General features: G+C 37.1%; 3 protein-coding genes across 6 annotated transcripts; 2 read left to right on the top strand and 1 right to left on the bottom strand.

Annotated features, from left to right (window-relative positions):
* The first annotated feature begins 3175 nt into the window (after positions 1-3175).
* Positions 3176-17748, top strand: LOC108991665 (uncharacterized protein At1g01500-like). Of its 2 annotated transcripts, none has more exons than XM_018965992.2 (3): positions 3176-3308; positions 3861-4669; positions 17284-17748. In XM_018965992.2, the coding sequence occupies exons 2-3, from the start codon at positions 3971-3973 to the stop codon at positions 17485-17487; spliced, it is 903 nt and encodes a 300-aa protein (XP_018821537.1). In that variant the 5' UTR covers positions 3176-3308; positions 3861-3970; the 3' UTR covers positions 17488-17748. The 2 variants fall into 2 exon arrangements, with proteins under 2 accessions (XP_018821537.1, XP_018821539.1); XM_018965994.2 differs by lacking the exon at positions 3176-3308 and adding an exon at positions 3558-3646.
* Positions 6595-6906, top strand: LOC118344714 (NADH-ubiquinone oxidoreductase chain 1-like). Its single transcript, XM_035685870.1, has one exon. It carries the CDS (start codon positions 6595-6597, stop codon positions 6904-6906), a length of 312 nt encoding a protein of 103 aa, XP_035541763.1.
* A 100-nt stretch (positions 17749-17848) lies between the features above and the next one.
* On the bottom strand, positions 17849-22144 carry LOC108991666. Of its 3 annotated transcripts, XR_001996182.2 has the most exons (5): positions 21874-22144; positions 21670-21786; positions 20078-21577; positions 18963-19685; positions 17849-18113 (listed from the first exon to the last, which is right to left on the bottom strand). XR_001996182.2 is itself a non-coding variant. In XM_018965999.2 (3 exons), the coding sequence occupies exons 2-3, from the start codon at positions 20500-20502 to the stop codon at positions 19481-19483; spliced, it is 630 nt and encodes a 209-aa protein (XP_018821544.1). In that variant the 5' UTR covers positions 20503-21577; positions 21670-22141; the 3' UTR covers positions 19231-19480. The 3 variants fall into 3 exon arrangements, 1 of the variants encoding a protein (XP_018821544.1); XR_001996183.2 differs by lacking the exon at positions 17849-18113 and having other exon boundaries at positions 19231-19685; positions 21670-21783; XM_018965999.2 differs by lacking the exon at positions 17849-18113 and having other exon boundaries at positions 19231-19685; positions 21670-22141.
* Positions 22145-27707: the final 5563 nt, after the last annotated feature.

The following is a 27707-nucleotide window of genomic DNA, read 5'->3' as shown; positions in this document are numbered from 1 at the left end:
AGAGAGAGAGAGAGAGAGAGAGAGAGAGAGAGAGAGAGGTGACAAGAGAAGAGATCGGAGGCTGGGTGAATGCCGACCACGGGTTGGGGCTGGGCTGAGGCTGAGATCGTGGGACTAGGGTTCGTGAAGACACTGAAGAGGTGAAGACTAAAGTGAATAATTGGGGGGGGGGGGGAGAAGGGTGCCGTTTTACGTTGAGTGTGGTGTTTTGCGACCAAAACAAAGTCAAATGACGTTGTTTTGACTCTGTTTTGGCCCTTTTGGGCCTATTCTTTTTTTCCTAAATCCTAAAAAAAATTTAATCTTTGTTTTAGTCATAATTTTTTTTATTTATAGTTTTTATAATCTTTTTATCACTAACTTTAATTCTTAGTATTGATTATTAACAATTACTATTTAACTAATGTCTAATTACATGTTATTATACTATAGTATTATATATTATTAAACATTAACATAGTATAATATTTTTAATTTTATACTAATTTTTAACTTATTCTTATTGTAAACTTATACTATAGTTTTAATTACATATTATTATATCAGTTTTAACTTATTTCTAATTTAATTATATACTAGATTTAGTATTAAATGTTATTATACATTAGTATTACATGTTAATATGTTATTAGACATATCAGTGGCTTAGTGCTTATACATTAGTATTACATGTTATTATAAATTGATTATTATATTACTATTACATGTTATTATACTTTAATATTACATGTTCTTGTACATTAATGCATTAGTCATTGATTATTATTTTGTTTTTATGGGAAATAGATTTAATTCATTCATGAAAACGAAGTTACGGTTGTAACCTAATACATATAGGGAAAATCCTAGGTTACAAGCCAACTACTCACAGTTGGGGCTCCACCAGTACACAAATTCCTTTGTGACTGGTACGGTCTTAACTTCTATAACTCTCTACAGACAAATAGTCTAAAAGACCACACTCTGCCTAAAATAGATATTCCAAACCCCACCCTCCAGAGGAGGAGAGGAATTTCACTCTATGGATAAAATGTCCAAGAGACTATTTCTTTTTTATTTTTATCTAAACAAAAGGAAATAACAATAAACATAAAAATAGATGTAAAAATGAAGAATTACAACTATAGATCTAAATGTTTAGTTTGAAAGAAAGTAAAATACAAGAAACAAAGAGATTTTGGTGGCTCGTGAAGGACACGCGCCATGCTAGGAGGGTGGCTGCCAGTTGAGTATGAAGAAACCAAGATCCCTGGTCCCAGAAACACTGCACGTGACGCAGTAGAAGCTTCCTAGTGTGGTGGCGTGTGGATCTCACACTTTGCTTTGACCCACATGTGTGACTCATGCGCCGGTTCGTTCGACAAAAGCCTTCGGCCGTCCGAAGGATCGGCAGCCTAGGAATCCTGCGATGGGGGGCGTGGTGGTCACTGGGCTTTGAAAAATAGCAGATCGGCGTTTCGTCATACTTTGGACGGAAAAACAAACAAGAATTGGAAAATAAAGAGCTACACAAGCTCTGTTCTAACTAGATGGGAGTAGCCGAAGCTCCACCCCCTTCTGGGGTTGGGTTTTTGCTAGGGGCGAGTCTCTGGAGAGAGAAGGGAGAGAGAGCTCCGAATGGAGATAGGACTTGAGAGTTGAGGAAATAAATGCTTCTAGTCATTGATTATTATACATTACTGATACATGTTATTATAATTTTGTTCTTATACATTAGTATTACATATTATTAACTTATTATAAATTTATACATTTGTGCTTATAAATAAAATATTAGTATTAAATGTTATTATTCATTAATTATTATATATTAGTATTACATGTTATTATAGATTGATTATTATAGATTACTATTACATGTTATTATACTTTAGTATTACATGTTATTATATATTAATATTTATACATTAGTGTTACATGTTATTATACATTGATTATTATTATATATTACTAGTACATGTTATTATACTTTTGTTCTTATACATTAGTATTAAATGTTATTATACATTAGTTATTATATATTAGTATTACATGTTATTATACATTAGTGTTACATGATAGTAATAGTATGGTGTTTACATATACTAAATTATTATTAATCAATTTAATCAATTTATATTATAGTATAAGTGTATTATTTTAGGTACATTTGTTTGTACATACTAGTATTTACCTAATTATATAAGTTATAATTATATATAATTAATATATTAAAAAGACATTTTATAAAAATACGTAAAATATCAGAATCGGAGGATAAAATTGAAATCGAAATCAGAATCGGAGTTAGAGAGTCGGAGTAGGAGGGTAAATTCCAACTCTGACTTATCGAAACAGAACGGAGCCAAGAATCATAATCGAATTTTTGAATTTTTACCAGCGGTTGTGTACCCTTTAGGACTGAGTTAACAACATCCCTTTCAAAACGCACTGGCCGGCAGCGTGAATCCAAATTCTTACCACAGCAATCGGATAAGATCCTAATATTTGGGTCAGAGAGGCCCATTTCCATTCCATTCCAAGATAATATACGCACGCCCCCAAAACGAAAAGGAACAAAACTAACTGCTGGCTATACATTAATCTACGCTCTCCATACATCATAATTTTAATTATTTTTTTTAACTCAATACACTAAGTGTATTGAAGCTGATGTAAATAATAAGATGATGTAAATAGTTTTTCAAACTGAAAACCCGTCGGATTCATTCAGAATCCTCGTCACGCAACAATTTCACAATTTTGGGAGTCTTATTTTTTTGAGATTCCTCTGTAATTTTCTCGATTTATCAGACCCAGAAAAATAAAGAACGTAAAAAAGAAACCAAATTAAAACATGAAGTGGTCGTCTATTTAAATAGTTGCCTGGTGACCACGAGATTTGCTTTCCGGGAATCGAAAGCTCCAACCTTGGCGGCCCGAAAACGATTTGAAACGTCAATTCATATAAGAATCATATGGGTGTCAACATAGTAGTTCGAATCCAGCTTGGGGATGAAAGATCTTCTGGGTGAGTTTTATTTCCGGTGAAAACTACGTAATCGTTTGTGGTTCTGTAGCATTCTAGAGAGAGAGAGAGAGAGATGTATACTTGGCGGGGCGTGTGACAGGACACGTACGTGTTATACAAAAATAGCTGGCATTTTGTTGGGATATCTGGCAACTGTTCTTTCTTTCTTTCGTTCTTTTTTCCCTTCTTATCTTATTTTCGTTAGAGAATGGATAGGTTCTTCAATCTTCTGCTTATTAAAATGTAGATAGAAAAGTGAGATCTCTCTTTGGTTGGCTGTATATTCCCGGGGTTGCTGGTGGGTGCCTTTTTTCTCTCTTTTTTAAATCCAAATCACTTAATTTCCTGTTCTGTGGTATATGCCTGCCAAGCTAAATTCTTAATTTGTTTCATGGTACTTCTTTTCTGATTTCTAAACATCTTTTGAGCTTCTTCCTCCGCCAGTTTCTGTTGCTAAGAAGATCATCTATGAATTGGACTTTGTCTCCTCTCCAATACATCTAGTTAGTTCTAGTCTGAATCTGAGCTCTGCTCTTTTTTTTTTTTTTTTTTGGAGGGGGGGGTGGAATGATTGCTTTTGGTCAGCTTTCATTCCATTGCCGTTAGTGAGGTCTTCATTTTTTCCATATTCCAAAGGTATCGGTTCTTCTGGTTGGTATTTCTATTTTTATCCCTTGATAACTGGCATGGCAAGGGCTGGCTTTATTTAGCTTTTTTCTGTTTGTTATTGATCTGAGATGTTATTTTATTTTTCCCTTTTCATCTTTTTAATTCTACCCAGGGAAAGAGAGACTGAGTTATTGTTTGTGCTTATCTGAAGAACAAAGTTCTCTGTTGGTTTTTGAACCAGGTTTTTTATAGGCGACCGGATTCCAACTTGCATAGTTTCTGGGATGGCATCTCCATTATCATAGTTAATATAATTCGAAGGTTTATTGGTGAAGATCAACCTGCTGAGCTATGGAGGGTTCTTGTAAAACAACATTGAGCAATGGTGAATCGGCCAATCATAAGCTTCAAATTATTAGGTACCAACCCTGTATCAATCTATCATCGCCTTGGTTTGATTTGAGAGTCTTCTACGTGAGGATCAGCCATTTCCATGTTGACGATTCAACCCCTGAGTTTCTTACTCTGAATCATATTCCTCTAAGCCCTGACACTGTTTTGGAAGTCAATGGTGCTAGAAGTAGCAGTTACTCTGATGGAGTCTGTTCCCTTCTTAGAAGGAACCGGGTAGATAAGAAATCAGAAGAGGCCACCTTTGTGGGCACAGACAGTATAAGGTTGACAGGGAGTGTGAAATTCGAGGTTTTCGATAAAGAAGATCTCATTCTCTCTGGGGTTTTGGAGATGTCTAATAGCAATGGTTTCGTGGGGGAATTGAAAAACAGCACCAAACGGTGGAATATGAATTGTGAACCAGTGATCACCGCCGGCGCTGGATTCTTAAAGGGGAAACAACTAGGTGGCCCTGAGTTTTCGACACCAACAATGGAGGTTTATGTCGCAGGTTGCTTTTCTGGAACACCTATCATCTTAACCAAGACTTTACAACTGGGTTTTCGAAAGAAGCACAACAGGAATGGCATGTTGGATGTGATTCCAGAGTATGAGACTACTGAATCCCACAAAAATATGTCCCCTGAAGATCTGCAGGTAATTATGCTGGAACATGTTTGATATTGAAATTCACATGGTGAGAAGTTCTCTTTGTTTCTCTGGTTTTGATTTTTTGGCTTTCATTTAGTGCTTTAGTGCAGAGTTGGTATTTGCATGTTGAGGGGAGCCAAGTTTTTTGTGGTTATATTTGGTTTTCCAATCAATGAGTGACTAAACAACCCCTTCATTGCAAGGGACGGATTTCTATGATCACAAACTACAGTGCGGTTGAATAATAATGTTTCCTTACATGTCTATAAGCCCAACTATCCTGTCTTGAAGCATGTTACAAAAGGGCCAGTTTTTTTTGTTACACATTGATGTCTGGGAGAGCAAAGAGAATCTTATCTTACTTGTGTCGTGGGGGTATGGGCAGGGCACAAGTTTTTAAATGATGGGGAGACCTTTCCATGGGCCTCATCCCAAAGCCAGAGTGGAGCATGGCCTGCACGTGTGGGGTCCACTCCAATTATTTTATAGTCTTTCTAGGCTACCCAAACACATAATCTTTTAAATCAAACTTTCTATATCTAAAAAAAATGTCTAATCAAATTTTATCTATTCATTTGTCTCCGTACCAAGAAAATTAAAAAGAAAAACAGCTTTAGTACAAACTAAAAAATGCACATCTTAGGGACTTTTTCCCACACATATTTCCTGTAAATCCCAATATCTTTCAAATCTAACAAATATATTTTCTATAGACCGGGTCACTTTTATAAACCTAAAAATTGTCAATAATAAATCTTCCATCCAAACAAGGCCGTTATCAGCAGCTGGGAGCTAGATTACACGTGCTTGAGCTTAAAGGGGTTGTTTATAATTTCTGTTTTGTTCCATGAGCATCTAAGACCAAGCCAATAAAACGTGGTTCCTGTTTGGATGTCCCTGACAGATAGAGTTGCTTGCATGTCAATGTTTGGTCATTAATGCACTCTGAATTATTGGAGCTTCTGATTTTGGAATTAGATTTGCCATAGTCCATATTAGCAAGAAACAAGGATGAGAATAATCGATGACTATCAAATGTATTGTATGTTTCTGGAACTTAATTAACTTGATAAAGGTCAAAGCTTTAGTTTTTATATCAGATTGTTCTGTTTACTTGCTGTCCTTGCACGCACGGTCAAATTAATTCTTTCCCGCACCTCATTGTCCTTTAGGAAATGTATAGTATGCATGCCTATAGAAACTGCTATGAAAAAGATCTTCATCTTTTCTCCTAAGCAGTAAAGAATTAGTATTATAAATTTTATTGAGTAGCCGTCATGCATTTATTATGTGTACCTTTATGCATGTGGGGATGAGAGGCCTAAGTTTGTATTGAGTTAATATGAATCTGAATTCAATGTTTTAGGTTTATGTAAGTTTTGGAAACTTTTGAAAGACTGAAATATGGTTCCACTATTTGAGAAATATCATCTTCACTTTTCTTGATAAATACAGAATGCGATCAGAGGCAGAACTAAGGAAATTTTGTTAGGGGCACAACCTACGAAAGTACATAAGAAGATAGATACATATAGGCCCCGTTTGGATATTGAGCTAAGTTGAGTTCCTTATGAATAATAGTGAGTTGAGATGGAGTAAGTTTTGTGGGGTCCACCTAAGATGAATTTAGATGTATTTGAATGTTAAGATGTATTTAAATGTATTTATAGGAAGTTAAAAAATATTGTAGGTCCCACGTAAAAAGAGGTTTTGAGTTGAGATGAGTTTAGTGATTTGAGATTTGGGTGTTTGGATGTTAGACTCAAATTAAAATTAGACTAAACTGAGAAGTTCCAAACGGGGCTATAGTCTCTCTATATGGGTACATGCTTATGCAAAAAAAAAGACCAAACAAGACTTAAATGCAAAAGTTACTTAGTTATAAAACTATCCTGGAAGAGAACTTTCTAGTCCTAGCTGAACGTGAAGTAATGGCTTTTCTACAACGTCAAAAGGGGCCTGATGTAGTGGGATCGCGTGTATTGTTACAACCTCTAGCAGATGGTTTAAAATTGATTCTAAAAGAACCTATTTCACCAAGTACTGCTCATTTCTCCCTTTTTAAAATGTCTCCAGTGGCTACATTTATGTTAAGTCTGGTCGCTCGGGCCGTTGTACCTTTTGATGGTATGGTATTGTCAGATCCAAACATTATTTTTTTTTCTAGGTTTAACATACATTTCCTTTTGAATACGAATATATCTCAATTTATCATAGTAAGTCATAAGGCTTGTTTCTTGTAGCATTGTATGTATAAGAACTATGATTAAAAGAAAAACCCAGAAAAAGGGTAACTGAATATCACGTCACTGAGATAGAGAACAATTGTTTTATTCTAGTGTTTGTTTTGCACAAACATACATGCTTGGAATTTATATATGAGATTTTTAGAACTTTTGGAAATCCATGCAAGATTTAGGAATAGAAAGGCTTGGTACTATTTTCTCTCCGTACAATTTTCCTATCCTCATTCACGCACGTAATCTCTTCTCCGACGCTTCTTGCCGGAGTTGACCTCTCTATTCTCTTCGATTCTTGTCGGGATCTTTCCCACTTCCTTTTGTTTCTTTTCTTCCTATTCCTGCTCCTTTCTTCATAGCTCAGATGGAGGGAGTTAGGCGTTTCACGGTGGAATAAAAAACTTCCATTTTTTTGAAGGTGGGCAATAACAGCTTTTGTATCACCGAGAGGAACAGAAGAATGGTTATGTTTTTTTTTTTTTTTTTTTATAAGTAAGAAGTAAGTTTCATTTATATGAATGGAAATAGTCATAGCCCATGTACACGGGGAGTATACAGAAGAAGAAGCCTAAATACATTCTAAAACACTAAATTAAAGATAGGAAATCATGCACATCGTTTCCATTCAGAACAATGGCTGAAAACCGTAGGAGTAAAGTGTGTAGAAAAAAATTTTGAAGTTCCGTCACTGTTCTTTCCCTATCTTTGATGCACCGCACATTCATTTCCATCCAAATACACCACATAATGCACAACGAGATCATCTTCCATGCTGCTGCCACCTGGGGATAGCCTTGGATACCCTTCCAGCAAGCAAGCAAGTCAGCCACCTTTAAGTTGTCTGTGGTTAGAATGCTCCCAAGAGCCGTAGTCTACACAAAGAAAGCCACTTTGGAACGTACGCGAGTCCTCCATATACTTTCCACGGGAAAGATACATTACCTTGTGAGGACAGGATTTTATAATAAGCTTTCACTGTGAACTTCTTGCTGCCACTGGACCTCCATTGTAACCTATCACTCTGTATTGTTATACTTCCTAAGGAATATATCAAGCTGAAAAATTCTAAAACTGTAGACAATTCCCAATCATGATTTTTCCGAGTGAATAGGATATTCCATTTATGAGAACCATGGGAAAATACAAGCAAGTCCGCCACTGAAGCCTCCCTATTAGCTGCAATACTATAGAGAGCTAGGAAGGCCCTCTCCAAAGAGCACTCTCCACACCAAACATCCTGCCAAAACCTGATTCTCGTGCCCTGTCCAACCACGAAGCGGATATTGTTTTCAAAACATTGCCAGCCCCCCCTAAATATCTCCACAAACCCACGCCATGCACCCCTCACTACATTGGTACACCAACCACCCCGAGCACCTCCATATCTGGAGTCAACAACTTCCTTCCACAATGACTCTCCCTCCAAGTGATACCTCCATAACCATTTTCCCAATAGTGCTTTATTGAAAATCCTCAAATTGCGCACACCCAATCCTCCACTCATAAACGGGACGTCGGCTTCATGGGTGGTAAAGATGGTTGAGGAAGCCCTTGACTCTTGCCGGAGTGAAGGGCTCTTTAGAAAACTGAGGGCGGGTAACGGGGTTCTCACCATACATTACCACATTAACTCCAAAGGATGCTTCCTGCTCTTGGAGGAGTTTGGGAATGGCAGGAGGTGGGGCTCTCTGATTGTCCCTAAAGGCACGAAAGGCAGTAGCTGGGAAGGGTTCACATACCACCTCAAAAAAATGGCTGGCTTCAATGGGGTGCAAACAGAGGGTGGCCTACGTCAGGGTGGGGTGTTTGGTAATGGGCTGGAACCAGGGAGGCTCCTCCCCTCCAATGGTGTCTCACCTGCCTCTGTTTTGAGGTTATCGACAAGTTCTCTGGCAGGGTTTAGCTTTGCCAAGGTGACGAAGGGCAAGGTGCCCAGTGTTGAAGGTGATAACGGTCGTTGCCTTGTGGGTAGTGGGGGGGTCCTCTAATGAATGCATGAAGGTGGGGGAAGTGGAAGGTGTCTTGTGGGCTGTCAGAGCTGATTTGTCTGGAGTATTAGAGGAAGTTAACGTGTTAATGAAAAAAGTAGACTTGAGCTTGAGTATGGTTATGGGTTTGGGCAGTGAGCAAATTGAAATGGTGGGATTCGGTCCACGCATGGGAGGGTCCGTGAGGATGGAAGTGTTTGTATGGGAGGCATCTAGGCTAGGCCAAAGCACGAGGGGGAAGGGTAAGGATGGAAAGGGTCGAGCCCATTAGGCCCATCCATTTTGAATGGCGGGCTAAGGAAATATCTCGGGCTCGTGAGCCCTCTGTCATAGGCCTGATAAGCTCAATCGCTCCGATGGTCAATTTGGCAGCCCCATCGACAACACAGAATGAACCGCCGGCCTCCGGCGACTCTACGGCCACAAGCAGAACCACAGGGCTCGATAATGAAGCACAGACATGTGAAGCCAACGGATTTGACTGGGTTGGTCGAGATGGAAGTCGTCGTCTGTCCCCAGGCCTCTGGGAGCTCGCCAGCAACACAGAAAAGGCTGCTGACCACCGGAGACCCTATGGTTCGAAGTTTGGAGCAGTTCTCGTCCTCGGATGGGTGGGACAACCGTGAAGAGGTGTCATCCTCAACTGGGCTGCCTCGGTTTGAAGTTTATGATGGCCCTCAGCACATTATCGGTTCTTCACAACCCTCATAGGTTACACTCAGGGCTCCAGGCTTTCACCCAACGACATGTGAAGTTGCTAATGTCAGGGAAACTCTTACTGTTGTAGATGTAGAGACTCCCTCCAGGATTTTGTGCACAGCGGCAGAAGAGGATGTTGAGTCATCAAATGATGGGGTGCTCTCAGATGATGAATCAATCGGGTCCGAATTACAATTAGTATGCAAGGAGTTTGGAGTTGATACTATGTTAAATGAACTAGGGGATTACGGGGATGTGCCTAGTCCCATATGTTTGTTGCCACTAGCGACTTCATGGGCTGGCTTACAATCTGATTGGGTCCTTCAAAAGGTAAATGAAATTCGCTATTACATCGGGATCTTCTACGCAGGACAGCCCCTCCTTGCCAAATATGCCGCTAAAAAAGATAGGGAGCTTAAGAGGCTTGCTTGCTCCATAAACTATGATGCAAGGGAAGGAAGTGCGAGCAATGGGAGACACAATGATAGGGTGAACTTTGGCATTCCATGAAGCCCAAGATCATTTCATGGAATGTCCCGAGCAAGCGCCTTAGAGTGAAGAATTTAATACGGGAATGGAAGGCAGATGCGATTTGTTTGCAAGAGACTAAGCTGAAGTCTATTGACAGGCATACAATAAGAAGTTTGTGGAATTGCTCTTATGCGGGATGGACCACCCTTGCTTCCAAGGGTGATTCAGGGGGCATTATAGTAATGTGGGATAAGAGAGCATTTAATTTGGTGGAGGATTACGTCGGTGAATTTTTCAGTAGTTTGTTCTTTCTTGAATGTGGAAGATGGTTTCGGTTAGGGGTTCCTAGGAGTTTACGGGCCTAATGATGACAGCAATAGAAAACTTCTCTAGGATGAGATTGTTGGCCTGTGCAGTTGGTGGGATGTCCCATGGTGTATTGGAGGAGACTTCAACATCACTCGATTTCTGAGCGAAAGGTCAGGGGATTCTAGCAAGGGTTCAGCCATGGCTGACTTCTCAGCTTTAATTTTTGAGCTAGACTTGGTTGATTTGCCTTTAGTGAGGGTGAGACTTCACTTGGTCTAACGGGATCGCCTGGTCTAGGTTGGACAGGTTCATTGTCTCTCCTTCTTGAGAGGCCCATTTCCCAACCTATGCCAAAAACGGCTCCCTAGGCTTTGCTCTGATCACTTTCCCCTCTTATTAGATTGTGGGGGTCTTCATGAGGGACATATATACTTTAAATTCAAGAACATGTGGTTGAAGGTCGACTGGTTTACGGAGAAAGTTAGATCTTGGTGGGCCTCATATAAACTCACGAGCACTCCTAGCTTTGTTTTAGCCGGGAAACTTAAAACTTTGAAAAACAATCTAAGAATATGGAATATGGAAGTCTTTGGGAACATTAATGACTAGCAGAACAATTTGTTTCAAGAGTTGCTGCAATTTGATGAAAAAGAGGCAAATGGGGCTCTTTCGGTTGATGATAAGTCAAGGAAAATTATTGTAGTAGCTGAGCTGGAAAAAATACTCTTATGGAGGAGATTTCTTGGAGACAAAAATCTCGGGCCCTAGGGAATAATAGCACAAAGTTCTTTCACAAAGTAGCTAATTCTCAGAAGGCAGGGTTTTGTCAGACAGAGTCGCTATTAAGGATCACATTGTCCACTTTTATGATAAGCTTCTGACGGAGCAATACCAATGGAGGCCCAAGGTAGACAGACTAGTTTTCGATTCGATTGACCAATCAAGTGCGGCTTGGTTGGAGTGTCCGTTTAAAGAGGATAAGGTGCTCAGCGTGCTAAAAGGGCTAGACAATGACAAAGCACCGGGTCCTAATGGCTTCACAATAGCTTTCTTTCAAGCTTGTTGGGACTTTTTCAAGGGGGATCTCATGAATGTTTTTCTTGAATTTCACTCATTTATGAAATTTGAAAAAAGCCTTGATGCCTCTTTCATCGCCCTTATTCCAAAAAGGGTGAGGTCAGTGGAGGTGCAAGACTTCCATCCCATAAGTTTGGTGAGTGGGGTTTACAAGATCATTATAAAAGTTCTAGCTAAACGGCTGAGCGAAGTTATGGGGAAGATCATCTCGAAGTCACAAAATGCCTTTGTTAAAGGAAGACAAATTCTAGACTCGATCCTTATTGCTAATGAATGCTGGAGAATAGAGTCAGAGATGGCACCCCAGGTATCTTATGTAAATTAGATATAGAGAAGGCTTTTTATCATGTGAACTGTAATTTCTTGTTGTATCTACTTGGTAGGTATGGCTTTGGAGAAAGATGGTGTCAATGGATAAAACATTATATCACAACGGTCAGATTCTCAATTTTGGTCAATGGCACTCCCAAAAGTTTCTTCAACAGTTCTCAGGGCTTGAGACAAGGGGACCCTTTATCCCCACTTTTATTCATTTTAGTGATGGATGTGCTGAGTAGAATGTTGGAGGGGGTGGTGGATAGGGGTTTCATCTCAGGCTTCTTGGTGGGTGGTTCCTCGCATGGTAGTTTATCAGTCTCTCATCTCCTTTTCGCCGATGATACGTTGATTTTTTGTGATACAAATCCCAATCAGATTTGCTCCTTGAGAGCCCTCCTACTTTGCTTCGAAGTTGTCTTCGATCTTAAGGTGAATTTATCTAGATCCAAAATAGTTCCAATTGGCTTGGTTAATAAATTAAGTGAAGTGGCTGCCATTTTGGGCTACAAGTTGTCATCCTTGCCTATGAAGTATACCTTGAACTCTCTTTAGGGGCTCCTCATAAATCCAAGGCGATGTGGGATGGGATTGTCGAGAAAATCAAACGCAAATTGGTAGGTTGGAAGAGAATTTACTTGTCTAAAGGCGGTAGAATGACACTACTAATCAAGAGTACGTTATCTAATCTCCCAACGTACTTTTTATCTTTTTTTCTTTTGTCCGCAGGGGTGGCAAATTGAATGGAGAAGATTTTCTATGACTTCTTGTGGGGAGGGTTAGAGGATGAGAAAAAATTCCATTTGATTAAATGGGATAAAGTACACTGGTGCCTCAATATTTATCCACAAGTCAGTGAGCAAGTAACGGATCCAAGTGAGCTCGCAGACTACGGCAGCCATTGCTCGATATTCTGATTCCACAGAGGACCTTGAAATCATTTGTTGTTTCTTTAACTTCCATGAGACAAGAGAATTTCCAATGAACACACAAAATCCAGTGGTTGATCGGCGAGTGTCTGGACAATTTACCCAGTTGGCGTCAAAGTAAGCTACAAGGTCCAAAGTTGAACTAGCTAGGAGAAAGATGCCCTGCCCTGGGGTCCCCTTGACATATTTAAGGACTTTGATTACTGCATCATAATGCAAGACGCGAGCAATGTTTTGAATACCGTACTGGAAGCCGTACCGGTCAAGGCACTGGAATAAAATATTTCGATACTGGTATCGTTTCAGGATAGTCGATATATGAATAAATTATATAAATAAATTATATTTCAAAATAATAGTCTATATATGAATAAATTATATATAAATACATATATATAAATTATAAATAGCCTAGTCTGAATTAGGGGTCAAAAAATAAGCTTGTAGTTTGAAAAAATGAAAAAATAAATTTTGGAAGGCCGAAATATCGGCCGATATTTCGGCCGATACAGGCAGAAATTGAGGCCGGTACCGGCCGGTATTTGGGCCGATAGTATGGGGTACCTGTACTGGCCCAGCAGCCAGTACGGAAGATTTCGGTCATACCGGCCAGTACGGTACAAAATTTAAAATAGTGGACACGAGGAGTGTCCAAAAACTGGCTGAGGAGATTCACGCTATAGCTTAAATCGGTCCATGTATTAGTCAAATATAGTAGCTTGCCAACCAACTTGCGATAGAGAGAAGGGTCATGAAAGAGTGGACCTTCAATCTTGCGGAGCTTAGAATTCGGTTCCATGGGCACGAGAGAAGGTTTGGCTGCCAAGAGACCAGTCTCAGATAATATGTCCAGCGCATATTTGCATTGGCTAAGTTGTATGCCTGCTTTAGAACGACTGACTTCCATTCCAAGGAAGTATCGTAATGAGCCCAAATTTTTTATTCAAAACTTTGTTTCCGGAAATTTCTTCACGGCAGTGCTTGAATGTGAGTCCGAACTCATGAGAATGATATCATCAACGTACATAAGTAAGGCGATGAATGAGGTAGACGTACACTTGGTGAAAAGGCTGTAGTCGGCCTTTGATTGGATGAAACCAAATTTAGCTAAGGTAGATGTAAGTTTCGTGTTCCACTGGCGGGATGCTTGATGCAACCATAGAGACTTTTTTGCAAACAGCAAACTCGATTTGTTTTGGCTGTAGAGTGGCCGAGAGGTGGCTTCATGTAAAGTTCTTCATCAAGGTTGCCATTTAGGAAGACATTGTTGATATCAAGTTGTTGAAGATCCCACCCTTTGATGGCAGCGATAGCTAGAAGTCATCGAATAGAAACCAATTTAGCAACAGGTGAGAAAGTGTCATGAAAATCAATACCTTCACGTTGGGTAAAACCCTTTGCGACTAGTAGAGCTTTGGCTCTCTCCACCGTGCCGTCAGTTCTAAACTTATACTTGTAAATCCATTTGCAGCCGATTGGTTTCTTGCCTGGAGGAAGATCCACGATGGTCCATGTCTCATTGAGTTCAAGAGCAGTAAGCTCTTGGTCCATTGCCTCACACCAGATTGGGTGTTTGATGGCTTGTGTATATGATGTTGGCTCAGAATTAATTGAGACGGAAGTGGTAAAAGCTCGAAATTGGGGTGAGAGTGATACATATGATAAAACTGAGGAAAGGGGATATAAAACATCATTACCTGAACGTGAAGAAGAGGCAGGGGAGTTCAACTTGGATGTCGAGTGGTGAGCTTCGGTTGTGGTGACCTCACTGACCTGTTGGCAATGATAGTTTTTGAGATATTCTAGGGCCGTTCTGGTGCTAGTGGATTTTCGAAGGGGTGGAGGAAAGCATGTAGTGGATGAAGAGTCATCAGGCGAGGGAATAGAAGGGGAGTTATTAGTCTGGGGACGGAGAGCAAGTGAGCTCGTAGGTGACATGAAGTGGTCTGTGGTTTCGTTATTGGAGATGAAGGGAATTTGACTGAAGGGATATTGAGCATGTGGAGTGGATTTATGGGTGACTGGGGGGGGGGGGGCGTGTCAATACGCGCTGACGGAAGATAAATGGGCAACGTTGTAGGTGTTGGGTGTTTTAGTGGAAAATTTTCTTCATGGAAAATGACGTCTCTTGAGAGAAAAATTTATTTGGTGGTTAGGTCGAGTAGTTTATATCCTTTGACACCATATAGGTAGCCGAGGAAGAGACATTTTCTAGCTCTGTGTTCGAATTCGGTCCGAGCATGGGAAAGAGTAGAGGCAAAACACAAGCACCTAAAAATTTTGAAATGGGAGTAAGATGGTTTGGTTTGGAAGAGAATTTCAAAAGGGATTTTACGGTTGAGTGTTGGGGTGGGTGTTCGGTTGATCAAGTAGACGGCGGTGGTGATATAATCAAACTAATATTGTAAGGGTAAGCTAGATTGAAATTTGAGAGCACGCGCCACATTGAGAATGTGTTGGTGCTTGCGCTCAGCTAGGGCGTTTTGTTGGGACATAGAGACATAAGTTAATTGATGTAAGACTCCTTTGGAATTATAGAAATGAGGCATTTTGAATTCGGCACCGTTATCAGAAATAAGAATTTTGATTTGAGTGTTGAATTGTGTTTCAACAAGTGAAAAAAAATTTTAGAAGAGATGTTCAACCTTCGGATTTATTTTTAAGAAGGTAAATCTAAGTGCATCTTGTAAATTGATCAACAATGGTGAGGAAATATTTTGCATCGTATGATATGGTTTGGTTGGGACTCCAAATATCAACCGAAGCAACATCAAAAGGGTTTCTGGATTTGGGCTCTGTTTCGGGAAAGGGCAATTTACGTTGCTTTGCAAGGGGGCAAACCTCACAAGGAAATTCCAAATGATTCATATGTTTGAAATCAACATTATTGTCATCTAATAGATGCTTGGTCATGGAACTATGTCCAAGTCTGTAATGTCATAAAGTAAACAGATCAAATTTTGCAACATTAGTGTAATTAACGAAAGATGACGAAAATAAAGCATGAAAATTGAGAACCTTCAACAAGGCCCTTCGTGGAAAATGGTTATGGTGGTATCATCAGGAAATAGATGCTCTTTGGAGGAACATCATCAATGTTAAATATGGGAGCATTTGGGGAGGTTGGTGCTCTTAGTAAGAGGGGTTTACAATGTAAGAGTTTGGAAATTTATTCGGAATGGATGGGAAGATTTACTCGTTAATTTTAGACTTGAGGAGGGAAGGGGCATGTGAATCAGGTTTTGGCACGATATTTGGTGTGGTGATGTTACTTTGAAAAACGGTTTCCCCTCTTTATAGGATTGCGTCAGATAAGGGTGCCTCCGTGGCTGATAATATGAACATCTCCATTGATTCCCTTCATTGGTCCATGAGATTTACTAGAGCTATACAGGATTGGGAGATGGGAGACATTGCTAATTTTTACAGCGTGTTGTATGCGCTGAAAATATAGGCAAGAGGGGGAGGACAGATTATTTTAGACACTGACGGGGAACAAGAAATCTTCAGTCCGTTCATATTACAAGGCTCACTCCTCCAATGCCTTCCCATGGAAGAGAATTTGGAGGAGCATTGCTCCTCTCAAGGTTGCCTTCTTCGGATGGTTGGCATCCCATGGGAAAATATTGACTATCGACAAGCTGAAAAAGCGTGGCCTCTACATAATAGATTGGTGCTTCATGTGCAAACACAATAGTGAATCAGCAGATCACCTACTTCTTCATTGTGAAATACTCAAGGCTTTATGGGATGTTGGAGAGGGATCCGGGGCAATCGTCACATTGCAGCTGTTTGGAAGATGGTGCCTCTATGCCTAATGTGGTGCACATGGAATGAAAGAAATGGTCGTTGTTTTGACAATAGGGCACGCTCTCCGGATGGTTTTAGGGCCTTTTTTTCCATGCATTGTTGCTTTGGGCTTCATCTATTTGTATTGAATGGAACAGGTTTTAATGACTTTTATGCTACTTTCCGTAGGGCGTAGTTTGTAATTAGGTTCGAGTATACTTCATGTGTACTCGGGGCATTGCCTAATTACGTGAATTAATAAAATCTCTTTTTACTTATAAAAAAAAAGTATTTCCCATGCAATTTGACTTTTTTTATTTATATTTTTTAGAACCAATGGGGCAAAACTCAAAATCAGTAATCCTTTTTTTTTTTGGGCGGAATTAACTTGAAAGATAGCCCGAGTCTCCTTTGGGGGCTATCTGTCAAATGTTGGATTTGACAGATAGCCCGAGTCTCCTTAATTCTCCTAATTTGACGATGGCCACTTTTCTTCGGTCTAATGTTGCGTATATGGCCATATCTTAACAGAAAAATAGCTAAACAGAATTGATGTAAACCTCCAATGAGACTGTTTTCATATATGGTTCATCGAGCATTTTATCATTTACTGATGAATTGCCAGTATACATAGAAAAGAGAGATTTGTCTAGTTAGCGTTTGGCAGAAAATCCTTCAAGCATGTAGGCCTCTCTCTTTAAAAGAAGCTTTTGAAACTTCTGCATTCTTTTATACTTCATGCATTTATATATATGCTTTTATACTTTTAGCCTGTACAATTATTTGGTTTTTGTGAAATGTAGGTGGCGGAAAATGAAAATGAAAATGAGTACAATAACCTGTCTTGGAGGACGGAATACATAGATGGTGAAGATGGTGAATTGTCCTGGTTCAATGCTGGTGTGAGAGTTGGTGTTGGGATTGGGCTTGGTGTTTGCCTTGGAATCGGAATCGGAATCGGGTTGCTAGTCCGAACATACCAATCAACTACACGAAACTTTCATTAGACCTTACCATACACCAGGTTTCTTCAAAATCCAAGCTCCAACTTGCAGGGGCTGGTTTTGACCCAGAAATTATCTGTGTAGCTAACTCTGTTAATTTTGAATGATTTTGCAGCCATAAAATTTTAGTGAAAGGTATGATAGATAACCAGTTCCTGCTGTAAATGAATGTCTAAATATTTTTTGAAGTTGTAAAGAACGGCAAATGTATGCCAGTTAATGAAAGATTATCACAAGATAAGGTATGACACAAGCATTCAAGGATTATTATAGTTTATTGTAATTTGATGTAGTGGATGATATATCTTCTAAAACTTAAAAGGACATGATAGGATTTGATTTATAAGAGAATTAATAATTAAGATAAATCAAATTATAATTTGTTCATCCGACCATACAAAGACAAAAGCACATTCTGATTCTCTCTGGAGCCAACTTCTCGCCTGCATGGCATGTCGAAGCTTTCTTCTTGTCAAAATGCTCGCAATCAAACTCTTCCGAATCAAAATGCATGTCTCATGAGCTCCACACTAAACTCGCCTTGTGGGAATGTCTTTGCATCAAAGAAGCACTTGATCCATTCATCGTAAGTTGGGTAAGGCAAAACGAGGTGCTCAATTATGAATCATCTTTGCATCAAAATGCGTTAGATAGCAACAAGCGTTTTCAATACAAAAACTTACATATCTTTACAAAACAAAACAAAACAAAACAAAACAATAAAAAAACTGATACTTCAATAGAAAGGAAATGCTTGACAGTAAGTTTTTTTTTATTTTTATTACTTCTTTTAATAATTAAGAAAATAACTACTTTAATTTATTTTTTTTCTTCTTTTAATTTATTCTGTTTTAAATTTTTTTTGTTTCAAGATGACTACTTTAATTTTATTAAAATTTGATGTACAGAAGAACATAGCATTTATATTCCAAAATATAATTGTTTTTGTTATTGGTTCTTCCATTTTTCTTTTACATCCACAGGCAAATTTTTCAATTTTACCGGTTTCTATTCAATTTTAATATTAAGACAAAATATAATTAATATACAAACTTACATTAATAATATTACGTATTTTATAAAAAAAAATATGTTACAAATTTATTGTTTAAACATATAATCTAATAAATTTTCATATTTAAAATTAAAATTTTATGTTATAAATTATATTATTATAATATATAATTATAATAATTTATATTTATACTAATATATATAAATACTTTATTTTATTTTTTGATTAATTTTTTACACTTACGATTAATTTTTACACTTACATTATTTTTTTCCAATTTTTAAAGAATTGGTCAGATTTTTTAAAAGGAAGGAAAATAGAGATCCAAGTGGATTCGAACCACCAACCTCCCAAACCAAAACCACGTTGTAGTTTGAGCGCTCTAACCACTTTGAGCTTATGGATCCATCTCTCAATGCAAGGACAAGAATAATCAAATAAATAGACAGAATTGCGTCTTCACCTTTATAAGCCTTCTTCTTCATCATCATTAACCATACATATGAAGTCTTTCTAGGATTGCATAAACTTTTCAGCATTTGTCCACTGCTAAAAATCATCATCATCATCATCAATATTCTTGCCCTATAAAACTTTTTTAAACATTTAAAAAAATAAAATAACATTCCCCAAATAACCGAAAATCAGGATGGGAAACCATAGAAAAATTACAGATTTCAGACAATTTTTTGCAAACTTTTTGCTTTAAAGGACATTTCAAGGCCACAATATGAAAATAGAATTCAATGTAGAAATCAAGGCCACAATACAAATTCAATGATGGTGAAGAACCCCAACTACCCCCCAACAAACGCACAAACGCCGTAGCAGTTCTACATGAAAGCAACTTCAACAAAGTTATTAAAACCATGATTACACATTTTAGAGACTATGACAAAGTTAAAATGATATTCAAATAGGATCTTCGCATGCGAATCAAATTCCTGTTCTAAGACTAGCATTTTACCTTGACTCGGTAAGTCAATTACAAAAGAAAACGACAATTGTGTAGTAATCAGCAGCTGTTGCACACACTAATTTGGAAGAGAGAGCGCTCTCGGTGTCATCTGCTCCAACAGAAACACAAGAAGTTGCAGAATTGACAACGCATGGCCGAGAATTTGCAAAAATTGCATAAAAAAACAGAATCAGGAGTTCCACCACAAAAGAGTAGAATGTTTTCCACCTGACAAGCACAAATGATCTGTCAACAGAATGACGCAAGCAATTGCAAGAAGAAAAGCACAAAACAAAGAAATCCCAGTATAACACAACAAAATACAACCCCAATTTCCCAGGGGACTCCCACATTAAGGACTGCAAATCCTTCCAAAAAAAAAAATCAGTTTGCAAAATCACAAGTCAGTGGCTGATGATTGCCACATGCATGTAATGAACAATCAAATTACAAACACCTTCCGGAATGATACACCCAAACAGACGACAATTTTTAAAGCGACGAAAATAAAAACAACTAACCACAACATCCTCGTTCAAAAAAACATAAACATAAATGCAGAGAATTAAAAAAGAACCAGAAAGCTTCCATTTAACTTTACCATAAAATAGACCCATCACCTGGCTTGGAAGTTAACGAAGCCATGAGTCCGCTTCAATTTGGGTTGAAATAATGACCTGCTGCCACAGTCCGCTTGATGTCTTGTGTATGCCACCAATAACATCATTGTTCTTGCTGCAAAAACAGCCAAGCCCCTAGAGCCGAACCCAGCACTCGTGAATATCAGCAGGAACCCATTCCTACCCTTAGGAGCACATTTCTCCATATACAGATTACAGAAGCTTTTAATCATTAAGAACAATAACTTACAGCATGCAAAATCAAGATCCCTCAACAGGACGTCTAAACACCAAACCCCAAAATGTACACATCCACCATTGAAAGTGGGTAAAATAATGAACACTCCCAAGGATAACAAAACGGGACAAACACCCGTAAACTTGTGAATGAAATATGAACGGTAGAAAACCAAAATAGCATACATTCAGGCAAAGATTTGCAAATTCACTTTTGTTCACATGTTGTCAAGGGCAATATCAGTATTGCAAATAGAGTTGCCAGTATTTTGGTTAAATAGATGGCTATTCCTCTGTTCTTGGCTTTGCCTTGCTACTTATCTAAATAAAATTTATTATTCATAAAAAAAAAAATTAGATAGCTATTCCCCAAGTGACTATGATTGAACACGGCTACTAAAAAATTTGAATGCATGCCACGGGAGATTGCATCCTGTAGTTTGCAATTAGTGGAATAATTCTTGTTAGCATGAAAAAATATAATGTTCTAGCTGAAACTCAATGCTTTTCATGCTTACAAATTCATATTGATAACAGTATATATTGCAAATCCTAATGCTTATAAATAAGTCATAAAATCAGAGTGCAGCATTTAATTTTAGACACCAAATAATCTTTTTGGGGTTATAAATTTGACATAGAATATTGATATACCTTTCGGATGGAAATCTAGAACTGCAATCCCGTCAGTGCTATAACCCAAATTGGGTTGCCTCGTCCTTATATAGCGTTTGTGTCAAAGATTAAGCCACGTCCAACGCAGCATTTAGTTGGCGGAATGATCAGAGAACCAATAACGGATCGCGTAGAGAGTGAGGGAGAGAGGGAGACACACACACAACCAACCATAGGAGGAGGCCGGCCCAAAATGAAAAAGAAGCTCAGGGCCGCCTCCCCCCAAAACCAAAAAATGAATAATTTTATTAAGCGTGGTTGACCTGCCATGCAAGCGCACCTGTCATGGCAAAGGTCGATACATGACCAAAACACCTTACAATATCCTATGCCATACTCTCATAAGACCCACACCATCTTCACCTCTCGACTAATCATGTTGATATAAATAACATAGCATATCTTACCAATCATGCAGGAAATGTTAAATATGCACTTATAATATCAAACCCGCTTATTATCTTCTCATAATCAGATTGTCAACTGTATTCTGCTCCGATCGACTCTCTCGCCATCAATAAGAAGAAAAGCTCGCTAATCCACCAAGAACAATTCAATTCCCTGACCCATCTATAATCTTTTCAAATTCTGAAACCCAAGAACAATTACAGATCATAAGAAGCCAAGAAACCGAAAAATTAAACTACGACCAAGATGAAAAAAAGGCTTCAACTCAGTACCTCTTCCTCTAAATGAATATAGAACATCCGAAATTGAGAACGAGCAGATCCGGTTCCTTTCCAGACTTCTTGAATGGAAGAAAAAAAAATAAACAGATCTGGATTCTTTCCCGGCTTCTTGATTAGAAGAAAAGAACAATCCTTCCATTCAGAATCCAAAAAATTCAAAATAATAGAACTTGCAAGAACATCATCCAAGTATACCTTTATAATTCCCTCATCCAAGATCTACCCATCCGAAGCGAAAACGAACCAGATTTGGCGACAAAAAAGAACAACAACCAACAGCGACACATAGAGCGAAACAGTAGAAATCCAACATCGAAATGTGTGTAGAGAAACGATCTGGTCAAATATTAAGTAGGATTTGAAGGAACGAGGAGGATTGTAACAGATCTAGGAGAAGCGAGAAGGGATAGATTTCGTGTGGAGGAAAGCCAGCGGCCGCTGCAGCTGGAATTAAAGATGATAAAGAAAAGAACAATATTTATAGCAAAATCTTGGTTTATCTAACGGCTGTAATTGGTTTACTAGAAAAGATAGACGGTTGGATATGTACGACAAAGAGGGAGTCGGTGCCATTAGGGCAAAAGATTAGGTTAAAGGCATTGACGGCTCTGATGCGCGAGAGAACGTTCTCGATAAAGCTTTTTCGGTTCGAGATATTTCGATCAGTGACACGTGTTTTGGGCCCTGGCCGTTCATTTCCTTTGTACTTTTATTTAAACAAATAGCAGCTGTCAATTATCACGGAATCGGTCAAGGTGTACAGCCTGTTTTTAATTAATAAAAAAACTCATTTCAATAAATCTCAATTTATCATTACAATTTTTTTAAATTTTAACATAAAATACTATAAATAATTTAATTTTTTTAAATCTTAAAATAATAATAATATTAAAAAATAATAACATAAAATATTTTATCATCTCAACTCATTTCAACATTCAAACACTCTTTAAGTATAATTTGGATTCGATATAAGTTGAGATAATTTATAAATATTAGAATAAAAATTAAATTATTTATTATATTTTATATATAAATTTAAAAAATTTAAAAAATTTATTTTAAAATTTGAAAAAATTAAATTATTTATTATATTTTGTATAAAAATTTAAAAAAATTATAATAATAAAATGAGATGAATTGAGGTGAATTAAAAATTCAAACGAGGCCTAAAAATATGTTTAGATTGAGAGATAAGTATAGATCTCACTATTCTTCATAAATTTTAACTCATAAATTTTATTGTTATTCATAAATTATCTCAAACCATCTTATCTTATCTCTTAATTCAAACGAGATCTAAACATTATTCTGAATATAATTTGATTTATAAAATCTAAATCTTAATAAAATATTTGATGAAAATTTCAAAATTTTGCATAGCTTCATTTTTAAATATTATTTAAATAAAAATGAGTTCTTTATTTAAAATTTTAAGCTTTTAATTTAATTATTACTCAAACATAAAAATTAATACAATTTTTATGAATTTTAAATAAAAACTCTAACACAATACTTACTTTAAATAATATTTTTATTCAGTTTTATTTATTTTATTTTTTAAAACTTAATAAAATATCTTTACTCTAACTATTTTATTATTATTTACAGTTATAAATATACATACGAGCACTGTACATCCATTCCAAACTATCACCGAGGCTCCAAATCACATTGATTGAGGTCTAAATCCTCATCGTAGATCAAAAATCAATATTTCACATAAAAAAAAAAAAAAAGAGTAAGTTTTCACACTTTTTTTATTAAAGGTCTGTACGAAGTTTGTATATATTATTATTATTTAATGAAAGAAGTCAAGTTTATGCATATTATGAAACTCAAGAAAAATGTGAAACATGAACGTCTTTCATTTTCTTCAGAGTAAAGTTAAGGACAAGTCCTAAATGAATAATCTTGAATAGGTCAAGACTTTCATTTTCATTTTCTTCCGTGCGACCTTGTGAAGCTAGCACTGAGTCACCGACCCTTTAAGGCTTGAACGCCGTTCACGCTGAGAAAGGGTCGCGTGCATTGTTGTTATCTATGGAAATGCCGTTTCGGCAAATAATCATAAAACTCAGAAAGCCGTTCCATAATCGGGATTAAGAAAAGCTTTATTGGAGATTGGGATTGTCTGACGCGTGACGTGGTGACAACTAATTAGCCATTTCTGGCGGCTGTTGTGTAGAATTAAAACACTGAAGCAAGCCTTCACCTAAAGTAGGTGTTCATTCGAATCCGGATGTTAAAGTTCAGATTTAATGGGAGAGTCGGATAAGATTTGTATTCTCTAGTTCGGATAAGCATATTTTAGATGGTATAATATTGATGAAGTATTATTTTTATAATAGTATCTATAAATCTTAAAACAATAATTGTATTGAGTTTTAGGTACAATTTGATCAATAAATTCAATTCTTATAAAATGATCTCATACATGAGATTGGTTAGTAGTTTTTTTCGCTCTTTTCGACTTTGGGGCAAGAGATGGTGCAGGCCTAAAGTTTGCTGTAACAGCCCGTTAGAAATTTATTGGTAGAATTTATATTGACTTTAGGAATCTTATAAAAACTCTATAAGTTTTTACGAATCGACCAATTACATAGGTTTTAGTCTGTCAACATAGTCAGTGTTATCACTCACTATGGTACTAGAAATATGAGTTTTATTTATTTGAGATAGTTAGAAGTGTCAGAATGTATTATGGTCTACGTCATTATACTCAATTGATTATTTAGGATTTTATGGCACAATAAGTTTATTTTCATATTTTCGAACAAAACTCATGTTTGAAACTATGAAATTATTTTTATGAGCACTTCGAGATTGAATTTCGGTAAACGATTTTCACTGTAAGTTAATATGAATATTTAGGAATTTTTAGTGTGAAGTTTATGATTCACTTTTTCGGAGTGAATAGTAACTTCGGTAAGCGTACCAATTGCAGTGTTTCAAAACTACAGTGTGGAATGTCCAGATTATATTAGAGAACTTTTATGTGGACACTTGGCAAGATATTAGCCACACTTAGTTAATAATATTAGACACTTGGCACCATGAGGAGCGTTTGAGGAATTTGAAGGAATCAATGTGTAAGATCATGCCACTTAAGCAAAACTTTATGTCATCTACTTAACCAAATTGTGCTAGACCAAAGAGGGTTTCCATCCTAGTAAAATCCTAAATGGTGGGAGTCCAATTGAAAGCCCAAAAGCATGGTTGAAATCGGAACCCTAAACGGTTTCTCCAAAACCCTAAAGTTGGCCTCTAAACCTGTTCTAATCCGATTTCTAGTATTGTGTTTAATTATTTGATTAAATCACTTCCACATACTATTAATCCTTCAAATTTGTGTTAGAACATCATTATCCAACCTTGTTAACCTTGAAAAATTAATTGGACCAAGTGATATTGGATTTGGGCTTGATAGCAACTCAAACCCTCTTTAAACCCTAAACTTTAAGCCCATTCGGTTTAGGCCCACTAAAGCCCACGAAATTGACCACATTAGCATTGCTTTATGGCTAAGTTTTGTACCCCCACTTGGCTGGCCAGATCTTTACAAGAAGGGCCTAGAAGGTTCTTCAAATACAAAGCTAAAGGGCCACCTCACTCTTTCACTCTTACACTCCACCTTGAGAAAAGATCTTTAACTGATTTTTATGAGAAGAAAAGGCCAACACTCAACCTTTCCTTCAGTCCTATCACTTTCCATAACTTTTTTAAGAGGCTCCCCAGTCCACTTCCCACGAAAAGCAACTCTCATTTACACTTTTCCTCCATAGAACACAAAAGACACTCTCGGACAGTTTTTCTTACCTCTTTTGAACGCCAGTTTCGAAGCTTTTATAAGTGTTTTCTCGCAAAGTTTCTTTCATGAAATTTCTTTATTTTGGAGTCTAGTTTATGTAGATACCTTATTCGTTATATTTGGAGATCATTTGATTAGTAAAAAGACCCCAGAAAGGTCATTATGGGCGATAAACTGGAGAGTGTGTTATATTTTGGAGTTTTTGACCAAGCTAATGAATAAATCTTGGTCCAAAATTTTTATGGAGTACTGTTAACATGTGTATATGATTATTGGTTGATGATTTGTTGCATGATTAAAAGTTTTGGTGAAATATGTTCTTAGGTCTAGAAACTTAGAAACTGGAATAGAAAAAACAGTTTCTGTTTTGAGAAAATTTAAATCTTTTATGGTTTAATCTTATTCCAATGGCTTTGATATTTTTATTGGAAGATCATAACCCTCTTATATACATGTTAGAATGTTATTTTGAAAATATTTGTTGTTAGTTTCGAAGATATGAAATTTTATGCAAGAAGATATTCGGTTAGGCCAAAGTGATGATGTCTTGGCTAAATTTATGTTTTGGTTGATGTTTAACCATGTGATCTTGAGTTTGATGCGTGGATCTGTTTTAGAACATCTTTTTAAACCATGTGATGTTTTGGTTTAAAGATCACTTCTTTATAAGTCATGGATCAAGAGGTTGATCAAAACAAGTCAGAAACAAAATTCTGTTTTGAACTTAGAAGAAAAATCAAAAAGTTCAAGAATGGTTTTAGTGATTTTGATTACTTTTGTTCATGATTCAAAACATGATTATCCTTAGGAATATGTTATGAGTATAGTAGAAGAAAAATTTTGGGTTAATCATGAGTTTTGAGATTTGAAAGAACTACAACAAAAATCAAAGGAAATAGCCTCTGTAAGTTTCGGCTCTATAGAGTTTTAATGGTTGTATTTAGTTTTAAATTTTTCTGAATTAATATTTGAGTTTAGGATAAAATTTACATGAGGTATGAAATGACAATATGGAATACATAGGGTAAAATTGTTATTTTTCCACATATAGACGGTAAAATGATAATTTTACTCTAAATTGATATTTTTCCATATTCCTAATTGTTAGTGATTAAGTTCTAATTTTTAGAAATCACTACTTTCAATTTCTCGTCATCGCACTTGAGTTTTGTCTCGAAGCGCGAAGATTGACGTAAGTTAGCTTTTAATTTACTATCAATTTAATGTGTATGAGTAATAAGTAAGGGAACTAAAGTCTATGTAAGTATTTTATCATATGTACCATGCCAAGTCATTATATATTTATCTGTTACAAAGAATTTATTCTGTCATGAATTATTCATCTGTTACATAAGATATTCTGTCACGTATTACAATACATTGTAAGTATGTTATGTTAAGTTAAGTATGCCATATGTTACATGTATTTCATGTCACTGTCACATGTTACGCCATGTTAAGAAATATTGTATGTTACATGGTATGCTATGTTACGAAATGTTGCCTGTTACATGTATGTCATGTTGTGAAATGTTGTATGTTATATTTATGTCTCAAAGTATGTTATGTCTGTCGTCTTACGTTCATGTCACGTTATCCTATGTCAGGACTTCTATCTTTTATGTCACGTTCATGTTAAGTCACGTTACAAAATGTCATGTATGCCAGTCAAGTTATTCATGTTAATCATGACCCTAAGCGTTAGGATAGAGTAATATCTTAGTAGAACTTATTTGTTCACGCTGGAGTGTCTAAATAGGTGTGAGATTTTCTGGGTTGACGAAGTACAGTCAATAAGTTACGAATAGGGTCTAATAAGCTGGTCACCGAAGCGCGCCAGACACTAACGCCGATGGTGCCACGCATTATGTTACGTGTGTCTACAGCAAGTGTGGCACAAACAAATAAGTCATAAGGCCACAACAACTGTGAAGCATAAAGTATGGGGCCACAATAACTGTGGAGCATACACTACGTGAGACACAACAATTGTGACACGTAGAATACGTGGGGCCACAACAACTGTGGAGTACGTATTAACGCACTCACCGCTGGTATAGAAACCTGTGATTTGATGAGGTAATCGGCATGGACACACAGCTCAAAGGGACCCGTGTAACACCCATATGGTCACTTTAATGATTAAGTATATTGAATAAGATTCCAAGTTCAAGTCATGTTTCACGTTATGTTATGCTCAAGTTTACGTTCACGCAAT

This window comes from Juglans regia, chromosome 15 (assembly GCF_001411555.2).
Source record: "Juglans regia cultivar Chandler chromosome 15, Walnut 2.0, whole genome shotgun sequence".
NCBI classification, from domain to species: Eukaryota; Viridiplantae; Streptophyta; class Magnoliopsida; order Fagales; family Juglandaceae; genus Juglans; species Juglans regia.
This window is presented reverse-complemented; position numbering and strand designations above follow the sequence as displayed.

Coding starts and splice junctions, on each gene's coding strand:
- LOC108991665 (XM_018965992.2), top strand. CDS start 3,971: ATGGAGGGTTCTTGTAAAACAACATTGAGCAATGGTGAATCGGCCAAT. Junction 4,670..17,283: donor TGTCCCCTGAAGATCTGCAG/GTAATTATGCTG, acceptor TGTGAAATGTAG/GTGGCGGAAAATGAAAATGA.
- LOC118344714 (XM_035685870.1), top strand. CDS start 6,595: ATGGCTTTTCTACAACGTCAAAAGGGGCCTGATGTAGTGGGATCGCGT.
- LOC108991666 (XM_018965999.2), bottom strand. CDS start 20,502: ATGTATGCTATTTTGGTTTTCTACCGTTCATATTTCATTCACAAGTTT. Junction 19,686..20,077: donor TTCGTTAACTTCCAAGCCAG/GTGATGGGTCTA, acceptor TGTGCTTGTCAG/GTGGAAAACATTCTACTCTT.